This window comes from Oryzias latipes, chromosome 2, assembly GCF_053564925.1.
Source record: "Oryzias latipes strain Hd-rR chromosome 2, Olatipes_Hd-rR_3.1".
Classification (NCBI taxonomy): domain Eukaryota; kingdom Metazoa; phylum Chordata; class Actinopteri; order Beloniformes; family Adrianichthyidae; genus Oryzias; species Oryzias latipes.
In genome coordinates this window covers 46662673-46676792 of record NC_136238.1, presented here as the reverse complement: position 1 = coordinate 46676792, position 14120 = coordinate 46662673, and the positions used below count along the sequence as shown (strand labels likewise).

Here is a 14120-nt window from a genome sequence, read left to right as displayed (position 1 = left end):
GTCAAAGACTTGGATCCGGCAGCACCAGCACCACAACCACCTCCATCTAAGGACTCACCTGCACCAGCACCACAACAACTACCGCCAGCTAAGGACCCAGCTGCAGAACCACAACAACAACCACCAGATTTGGCCCCAGAAATTCCACCATCTGACCAGCTCTGGGCGCCCCCTGCTACATCTACTCCCAGTGAAGACTCACTTTCCTTTTCGTCCCCCCCACTTTCACCCATGGCCCTACCTAGCCATTTTGATAGCCTCATCAAGTCAGGAATTAAGATGGCTCCCCTAACACCTGTGAGCCTCACACCACACAGGAGCTCTCCTACCCCTCCAGCGCCCCCTCCTTATCCTTCACCCAAAGTCCCTCCAACACGCCCCCTCCATCGTTCACCCAAATCCCGTCCAGCTCCCACTCCTCCCGGTCCATCACCCAAACTACCCTCAACCCAACCTCCCCTGCGCGCCTCTAGAGGTGCTATTCCCCGGAGCTAGGATGAAACGGGCCCCCAGTGTCCTAGGAAAGGTTATGTCAAACTGGGGCCCTGTGATGAACAGCTTCCTTCTGGTGCTATACCTGTAGTTGCACCACGTAGAATGCAAAAAAGGGCAGTTAGACTGTCCAATCAAAGAAATCTAGTTCACATCCCTTGCAAGAAGGTTTTGACCAGTCCCAAGGAAACTAATCTCAAACTTGCTGCACTCAATGTCAGATCTTTATGCAACAAATCATTTTTAATCAATAATCTTATCTCTTCTTTTAATCTTGATTTTATGTTTTTAACTGAAACATGGCTTGACAAAAACACAGGAAACATAGTTCTAGTCGAATCAACTCCCCCCAACTACAAACATGAATCGGAAATACGAGAAAATAAAAAGGGTGGAGGCGTTTCTGCACTGTTTAGAGATAATATTGCAACCCGCAGACTATCATTTGGTGTGTTTTCATCATTTGAGTATGTGTCCTTTAAGATTGAGTTAAAACAAACTCCTCCCTTACTCTGCATAGTTATGTACAAACCTCCTCAGCACAGCCAAAGTTTTATTGATGATTTCACTGAAATGCTCTCAGTTGTGTGCACAGACTTTGATGGTCTAGTCATTACAGGTGATTTTAATGTTCATGTTGATAATGTCAATGACAGAAATGCAAAAGAGCTCAATGCTGTCCTTGAAACCTTTGATCTAATTCAGCATGTGAGTTGCCCCACCCACAGCAGAGGGCACACTCTGGACCTGCTCATCACAAGGGGGGTTACTATTTACAATGTCAGTGTGGTTGATGTCGCCCTCTCTGATCATTTCTGTGTATTCTTTGACCTGTCTGTTGCTCCCAAACCACCGCCTGGCCCTGCAGTTGTCCAAAGGAGACAAATAAATGAGAGCACTAGGGCACAGTTTGTAGAAATGATAAACCCTGAAAACGTCTCTGGTGCCAATGTTGATGAAATGCTGAATTCTGTTACTTCTAGCATCTTGAATGTTCTGGATGCCATTGCCCCTATGAAAGTTCAATTGAGAAAACATAGACAGAAAGCTCCCTGGAGGAACGATGATCTAGTCAGGGCACAGAAACAACAGTGCTGCAGAGCCGAGCGAAAGTGGCGCAAGTCAAAACTCCAGGTTCATTATGAAATGTATAACGGGGAGTTGTACGCTTATAACCAGATCTTATGCAGAACAAGGGAAAGGTACTTCTCTGAAATAATTGGAAGTTGCAGCAGCAACTCTCGTATCCTGTTCACAACAGTTAACAGATTAACTAACCCTCCAACCCAGCTACCAATAGAATTGGTTTGTACACCTAAATGTAATGAGTTTGCTGTATTTTTCAATGACAAGGTTCAGGGCATTAAAAAAGCTATCAACTCCACAACACATATAACTATCGAACGGCCACCTACTCACTCTAAGCTGACTCACTTTATACCTGTCACTGACCAAACTGTCCAAGAGACCATCACCCGTCTGAGCTCGTCTACATGCTGCCTTGATGTGTTACCCACTAGATTTCTAAAGTCTGTCTTGAACAGTGTGTTGCCATCAATTACTCAAATAGTTAACATGTCTCTTCAATCTGGAATATTTCCAGAGGCCTTAAAAACTGCAGTCATTAAACCTCTCCTGAAGAAGAGCGGTCTTGATCCCACTGTACTGAATAATTACAGACCTATCTCTAATCTGCCATTTTTAGGAAAAGTCCTTGAAAAAGTTGTCTACCAACAGCTCACTGACTTTCTCTTATTAAACAATTCGTTTGATGTTTTCCAGTCAGGTTTTAGACCCCATCATAGCACAGAAACTGCTCTGCTCTTTCTTTACTTATATATATCACCACAACCCGGCGCGGCGTTCACCTCAGCCCGGAGCGGCGTTCACCTGAGCCCGGAGCGGCATCCACCACAGGCCGGAGTGGCGTCCACCTCAGCCCGGCGCGGCGATCACCTGAGCCCGGAGCGGCGTTCACCTCAGCCCGGCGCGGCATCCACCACAGGCCGGAGTGGCGTTCACCTCAGCCCGGCGCGGCGATCACCTCAGCCCGGCGCGGCATCCACCACAGGCCGGAGCGGCGTTCACCTCAGCCCGGAGGGGCGTTCACCTGAGCCCGGAGCGGCATCCACCACAGGCCGGAGCGGCGTTCACCTCAGCCCGGAGGGGCGTTCACCTGAGCCCGGAGCGGCATCCACCACAGGCCGGAGCGGCGTTCACCTCAGCCCGGAGGGGCGTTCACCTGAGCCCGGAGCGGCATCCACCACAGGCCGGTGTGGCGTTCACCTCAGCCCGGCGCGGCGATCACCTCAGCCCTGAGCGGCGTTCACCTCAGCCCGGCGCGGCATCCACCACAGGCCGGAGCGGCGTTCACCACAACCCGGCGCGGCGTTCACCTGAGCCCGGAGCGGCGTTCACCTCAGCCCGGCGACCACCTCAGCCCGGCGCGGCGTTCACCTCAGCCCGGAGCGGCGTTCACCTCAGCCCGGAGCGGCATCCAACACAGGCCGGAGCGGCGTTCACCTCAGCCCGGAGCGGCGTTCACCACAACCCGGCGCGGCGTTCACCTGAGCCCGGAGCGGCGTTCACCTCAGCCCGGCGCGGCGATCACCTCAGCCCTGAGCGGCGTTCACCTCAGCCCGGTGCGGCATCCACCACAGGCCGGAGCGGCGTTCACCACAACCCGGCGCGGCGTTCACCTGAGCCCGGAGCGGCGTTCACCTCAGCCCGGCGCGGCGACCACCTCAGCCCGGCGCGGCGACCACCTCAGCCCGGCGCGGCGACCACCTTAGTCCGGCGTGGCGACAGCCACAGGCAGACGCAAATGGGTCCCAGAAAACCCCAGGCAGCTGAAGAAGGCTGTGACCTCAAGAAATCGCTTGATTTCCTTGCAGAGGAAATTTCTGCTATCAAGATGCAACAAAAGAGCATTCTGGACTTCACTGAGGAGATGAAAGTTTTGAGAGATTTCCTTGCGGAAGAGATTTCTGCTGTCAGGTCACAACAAAAAGGCATTCTGGACTTCATTGAGGAGGTGAAGGTTTGGCGGGTCCAAGCAAGAGCAGGACCAGAAGATTGCCTTTCTGGAAAGAAGGGTGATGGAGCTTGAACAGTATACACGGATGAATGATGTGGTAATCACAGGCCTGAGCATCAAACCCAGATCATACGCCAGAGCTGTGACCACCAACAGAGACGGAGAGCCAGATGAACAAGACATCAGCTCTGTGGAGCAACAAGTTTTGGGTTTTCTAAGGGAAAAAGGAATCCAGCTGGACTGTGACGGCATCGAGGCTTGCCATACTTTGCCTAGGAAAAATGTGAAGGATAAACCAGCCATTGTTATGAGGTTTGTCAATAGAAAGCAAAAGGCTGCTCTGCTGAAACAGGGCAGAAAGCTGAGAGGAACAGATGTTTATATAAACGAGCATCTTACAAAACACAATGCTGATATAGCAAAACAAGCACGTTACCTAAAGAAAAGAGGAAAAATACAAAGCACCTGGACAACTAACTGTAAAGTGTTCATCAAGCTCAACGGGAGCCCCGAGGAAGCTAAGGTGGTGTTGATTAGGGACATCAAGGATCTGGACAAATACTAAATATCTTCTGATATTTATGAGCCTTCTGGAAATTGAGGTAATACACTTACACTACACTTTTCCTCAGATCAAATGTCAATACAACCTCAACCGTCAACACCAGGAACACAAAACATAAATTCTTATTCTGACCAATTAAGGATGGAATCATTGGATTACATTGATCACAATTTACAGGACATGGAATATGACATTGACCCAATCAACCATTTCTTCTCTGCCATCACAGATAATTGCAGTTATTACACTGAAGAGCATTATAACGTCAACATTAAATGTAAAGATAAGTTTTCACTTGTTCATTTCAATAGCAGGAGCATGTATGCAAATTTTGATAACATTAAGGAATACTTGTGCAATTTTTCACAACGCTTTAGTGTGATAGCAATCTCAGAAACGTGGTTCAATGCAGAGAAGGGAGTTGAAAACTTTATTTTGGAGGGTTATGAACTCAGATACTGTAACAGACTAAACAAAGGTGGTGGAGGAGTTGCTCTATATGTGGATAAAACTCTGCATTTCAGAGTAGTGAATAGCATGACAGCTGTTGTTGACAATATGCTTGAATGTTTAACAATCGAAATCTCTCAAGAAAATCAAAAAAATATAGTTGTTAGTTGTATTTACAGAACACCAGGCTCAAATATGGAAATGTTTACAGGCTGGATGGAGAAAATGTTTGTGGATAAAAATAAAGTAATTTTTGTATGTGGGGATTTTAACATTGACCTTTTGAATCCTCATAAGATTAAAGCAGTTGAAGAATTTATTAACACCATGTACAGCATTTGCTTATTTCCAAGAATTACAAAACCAAGTAGGATAACTGCAAGTTGTGCAACATTAATTGATAACATATTCTCCAATGACACTGAAAATAAAACAGTTAATGGGTTGCTAATTAATGAAATCAGTGACCATCTTCCAGTTTTCACAGTATATGACAATAGTTATGTCAACCACAAGTTGCATTTCTCAATGGGATACAGACGAATTAAAACAGAAACCTCCATCAATGCATTTAAAACTGAGCTACTTGAGCATAATTGGGATGTGATTTATCAAAAAGAAACTGTTGATGAGGCTTATGATTATTTTTTGCGGATATTTGGTTCGATGTATGATAAACATTGTCCAGTTAAAAAATTCAAGGAAAAAATTAAGTATTTCCATTGTCCATGGATTACAAAAGGACTACAGAATGCATGTAAGAAAAAGAATACTCTTTATAAAAACTACTTAAAAAAGAGAACAAAAGAGGCCGAAATTAAATATAAAAAATACAAAAATAAGCTAACGCAGATCATAAGAACATGCAAGAAGGAATATTATGGAAAACTTTTAGAGGAAAACAAAAGTAATATCAAAAAAACATGGGGCATACTTAATACTATTCTAAGAAAGGGTAACAAGGAAGACTCCTATCCAAAGTATTTTATTAGTAAGAGTGAAGAAATAGATCAAAGGGAAGAGATTGCTAAAAGATTTAATGATTTCTTTGTAAACGTGGGACCTGAGTTAGAAAAGCAAATCCCGGATCCAGGAACATTTGGAAAGGATGTGCAAATGTTAATTGACAGAAATCCCAGTAGCATGTTTCTTAACCCAGTAACTGAAAATGAAATATTAAAGACCGTGAGAGGAATGAAGGGTAAACTCTCTACTGATGTTAATGGCATTGATATGGCCTTGGTGAAAACAGTAATCAGTGGAATTCTGAAACCGTTAGAATATATCTTCAATTTATCATTCCAAACAGGTTCATTTCCTAATCAAATGAAAATTGCAAAAGTTATACCATTGTACAAAACCGGGAACAAGCATCACTTCACAAACTATAGGCCAGTTTCTATGTTACCGCAGTTATCAAAGATTTTGGAAAAAATGTTCATAACCCGATTAAACTCTTTCATCGAAAAGCACAAGATACTGGACGAAGGACAGTATGGGTTCAGGTCAAATCGATCAACATCACTGGCCCTGATGAATGTAATAGAAAATATAACAAATGCTATTGATAATAAAAAACATGTAATCGGGGTATTTATTGACTTAAAAAAAGCTTTCGACACAATTAACCACTGTATGTTAATTAATAAATTGGATCGGTATGGCATTAGGGGGTTAGTGCTAGACTGGATCAGAAGCTATTTGAGCAATAGAAAGCAGTTTGTAAAGGTTGATGGTGCTTGTTCCCAATGTTTGGACATTGTTTGTGGTGTCCCTCAGGGGTCGGTTCTGGGATCAATATTGTTTATTTTATATATAAATGATTTATTTCAGGTTTCTAACAAATTACGGCTAGTTCTATTTGCTGATGATACTAATGTGTTTTGTGATGGGGATGATTTGCAGCAACTCATTGAAATTGTTAAGAAGGAGATGGAAAAACTGAAGCTGTGGTTTGATGTAAATAAGCTTTCACTAAATTTAAGTAAAACAAAAATGATGTTATTTGGTCACCATAAGGGTAAAAATATTGACATTGACATGCACATAAATGGGGTGAAACTTGAAAGAATTTATGAAAATAAATTTCTTGGGGTCATAATTGATGACAAACTTACTTGGAAAGCACATATTAGCTACATACAAGCTAAACTATCCAGAAGTATTTCTGTCTTAAATAAAGCTAAACTGGTTCTGGACCACAAATCACTCCACATGTTATACTGTACATTAGTTTTACCATATTTTTCTTATTGTGTAGAGGTTTGGGGGAACAACTATAAAACAACGTTACATTCACTTTCAATACTTCAGAAGAGAGCAATACGAATCATACACAAAGTCAGTTACCTTGAGCACACAAATAAATTATTCATAGAATCAAAATTACTCAAATTTTACGATCTAGTAGAGTATTGTACCGCTCAAATAATATTCAAGGCCAAAAACAACTTATTACCCACAAATATCCAAAGGTTATTTATCACAAGAGAGGAAAAATACAATTTTAGGGAAAAAGATACATTTGTCATACATAAAGCACGTACAAATAAAAAGAGATTCTGTGTTTCAATTTGTGGAGTGAAGTTGTGGAACAGAACCAGTAAATGCTTGAAACAATGTCCAAACATAAAAGAATTTAAATATAGATACAGGAAGATGATCATGGACAAATATGTGCAAATACAAAAAAATACAGAATGTCAGCATTTATAAATCTGCATACTTTGACAATACGTTTTGTTATTCATTTGTATGTTGTTTGGAAATGAAAATTACATGTATATATGTACATATACACTTGGGTAGGACACTGGACTCTGATGGTGGGAAAGTAAGGGCTTAGGGTAAAGGGGGGTGAGAGTTTATAAGATTTTTCTTCTTCTCACTCCCTTTTGGACTGGTGTTTATATCATTTTGTTTTGTTTTGTATAATTTACTCGTCTTTTTCTTGTTTTTGTAAGTTTTGTCTCGTTCTTGTCTTATTCTGTTATTTTACATTTGTTTCACTAGTCCAAAATAAAAAAGACTACTACTACTACAGCTGCGTCTCACCTGCAGACATTACTTATCTATCCCTGCAGGGAGCTGATGGATGACTTATTTAAATAAATAAATACATATCAAGGTAACCAATGACATCCGCCTGAACACTGATGATGGCAAAGTCTCTGTCTTAATCCTGCTAGACCTGAGTGCTGCCTTTGATACTGTTGATCATGGGATCCTTTTGCACAGACTCCAAGACTGGGTTGGCATCTCTGGATCTGCCCTAAGTTGGCTCAAGTCTTATCTAGAAGACAGGAAATATTTTGTTGAAATTGGGAGTTGTGTCTCAGACTACATGGGCTTGAATTGTGGTGTGCCCCAGGGATCGATCCTGGGACCCCTTCTGTTCAACCTCTACATGCTGCCACTAGGGCAGTTAATACGCAGTAATAACATATCTTTTTTTTTTTTTTTTTTTTTTTTTTTTTTTTTTTTTTTTTTTTTTTTTCTTCTTCTTTTTTAACTTGTCCTGTCCAACAGCTAGGCAGACAGATGAGAGCTGAGGGCCTCTTGGGTTGGACATATTTTACTTTAACAAGAGGGGTTATTAATCTTCAGACAAACCAAAGGTATGTCTGAATAAACCCCTTTTGTAATTGAGGCCAAACTTTATTAATTTCAAACATGTCTGAAAATCTTTGGTGTTGGACCGGACGGAAAAGGAAAGAGGGGAAGAAGAGAGAGGGACGTTAGAGAGAGGGGGGGTAGGGGGTGATAATAGGAGGGGAAGGGGGATAAGACCATGAAGCAGCATAAAGCAGCAAGTTTACTGGTTGTTAATCATTATGGTAAGGTTCAAATGTAAAAAAAAACAACAAAACAAAACAAAAAAAAAAGGGCGGAGTCTGTCCACACACACACTCAAATGTTATAAACACACCTGTTAGTTGCAAAAATGTCCACCTGTCGACATGTACACAAAACAGATAGTGTTCACACGCATACTTATGCCTTAAAACCAACTAGTGTGAAATATTTCAGTCATTCAGTCTGTTGAGCTAACACCTGTGCTCAGGTGAGTGTTTATGTTCTTCTAAAATGGATGGTGGAATGTGAAAAGAAGGAGGGAGAGTGCCCAGCCATCCCCACCCCAAGACCCCCACCGCACCAGCAGCGGCAGCCGGAATCCCCCCAACGCCACACGGGAACCGGCAGGGAACAACCGCCGCCCGGGCGACCAAGCCCGCCACCCAGGCCAGGGCCAGCAGGGCCGCCGCAAGGCCCCCAGAGCCAGAGAGCAGGGAGGCACGGAGGGAAAGAGGGCGCCGCCCCAGCCCAACCAGGACAGCAGCCCCCCCGCCGCGCCGGGAGAGCCCAACGCAGGGCCCCACCGGAGAAGGACGCCCACAGCCCCAGACGAGCACCCCACCACCACCCAGGAGTTCCGGGCATCCCCCCGCCCCAACCCCAGGTACGAGTAATAACATATCTTATCACAACTATGCAGATGATACTCAGATCTATGTGTCACTGACAACAGGTGAATATGGGCCGGTGGATTCTCTCAACCACTGCCTCCAACAGATCAGCGCGTGGATGCAGAACAACTTTCTCCAGCTAAACTCAGACAAGACCGAAGTTATTGTTTTTGGCCCACAGAAACAAAGAGAAAGTCTCAGCAGCTACCTTCATTCTCTGTCTCTTAAACCCTCATATCAAGTCAGAAATCTAGGGGTAATCATGGACTCTGACCTGAACTTTAACAGCCATATCAAGTCAGTAACATCAGCGGCATTTTACCATCTGAAAAACATTGCCAAAATCAAAAACATAATCTCAAAGCGAGACCTGGAGATACTTATCCATGCATTTGTCTCCAGTAGGTTAGACTACTGTAACGGCCTGCTCACCGGCCTCTCCAAACGAGCTGTAAAACAGCTTCAGTACATCCAGAATGCTACTGCTCGAGTCCTGACCAGAACCAGGAAGTATGATCACATTAGTCCTGTGCTCAGGTCTCTGCACTGGCTCCCTGTACCTCAAAGAATAGACTTCAAAGCAGCTCTGCTTGTGTACAAGTCTCTCCATGGCCGAGCACCAAAGTACATCTCTGACATGTTAGTGCCATATGAACCATCTCGTACTCTGAGGACCTCAGGGGCCGGCCTCCTGTTGATTCCCAGAGTCAGAACTAAACAAGGGGAATCAGCGTTTCAATATTCTGCAGCTAAAATCTGGAACAGCCTCCCTGAAGGCGTAAGACAGGCCTCTTCTGTGTTCATGTTCAAATCTAGACTTAAAACATTTCTGTTTAGCCGTGTATATGACTGAAAGGTCCTATCTGCACCTTTCTTTCCTTCCTTTCTTTTTAAATCTTTTTTTTTTTTTCTTCCTTTTCTTTTAAAGTAAATTTTATGTTGATTATTTCTATGATGTATTGTGATTTTAATGCACTTTTGTGTTTTGTGAAGCACCTTGAATTACTTTGTGTACGAATTGTGCTATACAAATAAACTTGCCTTGCCTTGCCTTGGATGATGAAGAGTTCTCCAGAATCATGGGGAATCACGTCTCCATGTCTGGATCCTTCAGATTCTCTCCGTTCAGTCATCTTCTCTCCTGATGAGTCTGAAAGACGGACGCTTCCACCGTCTCTCCGTCTCTCTGACCGACTTTGAAGGCTTGCTGTCCCATGTTAACCCCAGAGGAAAACTACAAACCAGAATCAAATCAGGGAGCTTTTTCTGATGGTCTCCATGGAAACCAGAAAGCTAAAGTTCAGGAGATGATCAGGCTGTCTTTCCATCAGCAGCAGCTCTCTGTCTGGCCGCCAGCTCTCCTCCTGGAGCCGCATAGCCAGATCAATGCTCCAGCTCCATGGGCCCTGCAGCAGACTGAAGGGTGAAGCCGCCTTTGGCCAACAGCAGGCAGGACGCTTCCTGAAACCCCGCTGCCCCCAAAGGGAACCAGCAGGTGAAGAGAATGAATGGAAGTTCAGGAGAACCATGGATCCATTCACTAGATTGATGTGTTTTCTACCCGCTGTCACTCAAACCGTCACGCTGCTGCCAGACCTTCACACCGCCCACCGCTCAAATGGTGCCGCAGGACCTCAGATGGCGTCTGGACCATTGACTTAACATTGAAAGTGGCCACGCCCACCGCTCAAATGGCGCCGCAGGACCTCAGATGGCGTCTGTACCATTGACTTAACATTGAAAGTGGCCACGCCCACCATTCAAAGGGCGATGCAGGACCTCAGATGGCGTCTGTACTGGAAGGAATTATTATTATAAGAAAAAAACAAATTCAAAGTTAGTTGTTAGTTTTTACCTCTGATAATCCTAAAATGTCTGCTTTTATTGTGAAAAACCGTTTCCAAAGTGGATCCAGGAGCTAAATGGAGCTGAGAGTCTGGATGGAGTAGAAACTGGTTTCTCTCTAAATGGGAACATTTCTTCTTCTCCTCATCCAAACCCCAGTTGTTGCCGGGTAGACTTTCAAGAATGTTCCCGTTTCTGAAACATGAATTTCTTTCTGGAAGACGCCATTTTTGTCCCTAAATGTTGGATTCAGTGTGAATTCCAGTCCCACTCCCAGCATTCCTGCTCCTCTTTAGCTCCTCCTCTTCCTCCTGATCAAAGTTTGAAGCCCAGAGCCAAAAGTGCGTCTGCAGCTGCTTCTGCTCCAGCAGCCGCTCCCTCTGCTCCTCCTGCCTCTCCTCCTCTGGGAGCTCCTGCATCCTCCTGACTCCTCCCTGTCCTCCAGCATCATCAGGAGGCTTTCAAAAGGCTTTCTGGAAGGTTCCAAAGCAGAAAGCTTCATCATTTGAAGATGGAGGAAGACTCCAACACTGACAGACAGACAGACAGGAAGTCTCCTGGTTTTTCTGCTTCAGAAGGTTTCTGGGAAACTGCAGAGTTTTCTTTGTGGAGCTAAAGAGCTGCTGTCAGTCTGCTTTGGTCCATCAGGAATGAAGGTCAGGACTGAGAGGAACCTGAAGAAAGTGACTCTTCATCATCTGCTGCTGAAGAAGACAGAGGAAGATCCACTGTGAGAGCAGCTGCAGAAAGCTTTCTGCTGTTTTTCTCCTCTGAGAGAGTTTGGAGTTCTCAGCAGTTTGAGTGGAGCTGAAGCAGCAGAGCTGAAACAGACGTTCTTCTGCTCCCATTCAGCATGAACGGACAGATCCACTGAAGGCCTGAAGGCCTGAAGCTCTGGCTTCCAACACGTCTGCATGGATCCAAGCGTGTGCAGTGTGTGCTGACATGCTGTTCTCTGAGGAACATGTTGGTGTCTGACTGGATCTGAGGACACAAACAGCTGCTGACATCTGAGAGGGTCAAGCTGCAGAGTGGCTCCTCAAAGCTCACGTCTCTGCTGCTTCTGTCTGGATCCACCACTAAAAGGACTGTCCAGAGTCGCTCCTGATCCGGTTCCAGTCTTTCTGGCTCCAACTTCTCTTTGCTGTCAGGAAGCCTTCATGTTCTCTGCCTTCCTCACATTTCTGTCTTCTCTCTGGGCTTGAAGCCCAAAAGGAGCTGAAAGCTGCTGACTTCAGTCTGATCCCATGTTCTGGATCATCCGTGTTCCTGAAACACGCTGCTGGAGCCGTGATCAGAGGAACCGGAGAACTTCCCAGAACATGCAGACACATGTGGAACTGTTCTGATCATCTGTGTGTGTTGACAGTGAAGGAGAGCTTTGTCTTTGAAAAACCTTTATTGACTCTGACAGAGTTTCAGCTTGAATCCATGTGGTTTTCATTCTTCCATTGAAGTCGTCTCCAGAAACTAAAGATCTGCTGAATCAATGCTCCTCTGAGAACTTTGGAGCTTTTCTCTGCATCTGTTCCACACTTGAATGTGCAGAAGATCAAAGCGCCGGACGCTCTGAGCTTCAGCGTTCCAGTCAGCAGCTGCTGAACCAAAGCCAGCAGCAGGTGAGGATCTGGGCCTCAAAGCAAACGGACAGAAAGATGAATGGAAGAAGGGATGGAGTCCCAGTGTTGAAGACATCAGCTGGAGAAGCTCTGAGGCTCTTTCAGCGCTGCTGCTTTCCAGCAAACCAAGCAAACTGCAGCATCTGTGATCTGAGAGGCTGTTGGTGAAGAAGAGCATCATCAGCATAGAACTGTGGGCCCTTTGGGTTCAGAAGAACAGCTTCATGATGTGGAAAGAATCTGTGTCCTTCAACAGCTCCAGAAGATCCCAAACATGGAAACTGGAAGCAGTTTGGATTCCGGTTTCTTCCTGAACTTTGAGGATCCAAATGCTGAAAATGGAGGCTGACAGATAATGCAGCAGACTTTACCAATGTGCTGAGAACACTAGAACATCCACAGAAGAAGAAAACACTGTTCTAGTGGAACATCTACAACTTCTGTCCATCATTCAGAGGAACTGCAGAAAGATGACTCCTCCCACTTTGGGTTTGGTCAAATGTAGAAAAGTAATCAGCACAGCTCAGGGATCTGGAGCTCCATTCATGCATGGAGTTGGCGAGAACTCCTCTTTGAGCAAAAAGCTGCTCTAGTTTCTCCAGCAATCCTCAATCTGAAAAAAAGACAATGATAAACTTTAAAAGCAAATCCCGTTTTCTTTCATTCTAGGATGGAAAGTCCAGGAAGAATAATTTGGACCTGAAGATGCTTTGAAGACAGCTTCATGAACAGAGAAACAGACATCGGCTGACAGGAAGAATGACATCAGTTACTATGGCAACACAAGAGACAAGAAGATGAAGATTTCCCAACACTCCAAGTTAGAATGAGAAGAGGAAGTGCAGATCTCCATCAGTCCACCGGGGGAGCTGCAGCACAATAACTGTCCACTTGATGCTGAGAGAGACAGTGGAGCTGATCTCAGATCAGTTCCTGCTGCAGCTCTGACCCTCATCTCCACTTCCTCTGATTCCTCCATCACTCTGCTCTCCACCTCCCAGGAACACCGTCCAGTCACAACATCTCTGCAGACCAGCTACTGCTGCTGCTCCTCTCTGCTCCTCCAGGAGGAACATCAGACTCTTTAGGGCCACCTGCAGAGAGAAAGTGTAGAGACAGAGATGAAGGAGTGTCTCCTGATCCTGGTCTGTCAGTCAGTGATGCAGCACAGCAGCAGAAAGAGCAGCAGGAGCTTCAGTCCAGTTCAGAGCAGCAGCTTCCTGTCATCTTCACCTGTTGGAGCTTCTGCTGCTCTGATTGGCTGACTGTTGTCCTGAAGCCTGTCATCATTCTCCTCAGAGCTTCACTGAGAAGCTGCAGCTTCACAGGAAACTCTGCATCTTTGCCCTCAGACTAACTTTAGGACCAAACATCTGGAAGCAGCTGGACTGACTCCAACCCTCTACTGACCTCAGAGTCTGCAGTTTGGAGTTTGGACTCTCCACCAGATCCTGGAGCTGCTCAACATCGGAAGAATGAAGGTTGTTGTTCATCAGGTCCAGTTCTGTCAGGTGGGACGGGTTGGACTTCAGAGCTGAGACCAGAGCAGCACAGCTGATCTTTGACAAACTGCACCAGCTCAACCTGAATCCAGAACAAAGAGTTGAGTTTAAAGACAACGTTCCTGTTTTTCATCCTTCATTTCT

General features: G+C 45.0%; 1 protein-coding gene across 6 annotated transcripts in view; it reads right to left on the bottom strand.

Moving 5' to 3' along the window:
* Positions 1–4842: 4842 nt before the first annotated feature.
* Positions 4843–14120, bottom strand: part of LOC144989036 (NLR family CARD domain-containing protein 3-like) — a 228432-nt gene continuing 219154 nt past the window's right edge. For 5 of the 6 annotated variants that reach the window (XM_078940770.1, XM_078940763.1, XM_078940765.1 and 2 more), the window contains one exon: positions 4843–14058. In XM_078940770.1, coding sequence (XP_078796896.1) covers positions 13797–14058 — 262 coding nt within the window. In that variant the 3' untranslated portion in view covers positions 4843–13796. The remainder of the gene's footprint in view (positions 14059–14120) is intronic. The other variant, XM_078940768.1, reaches the window with a different exon arrangement.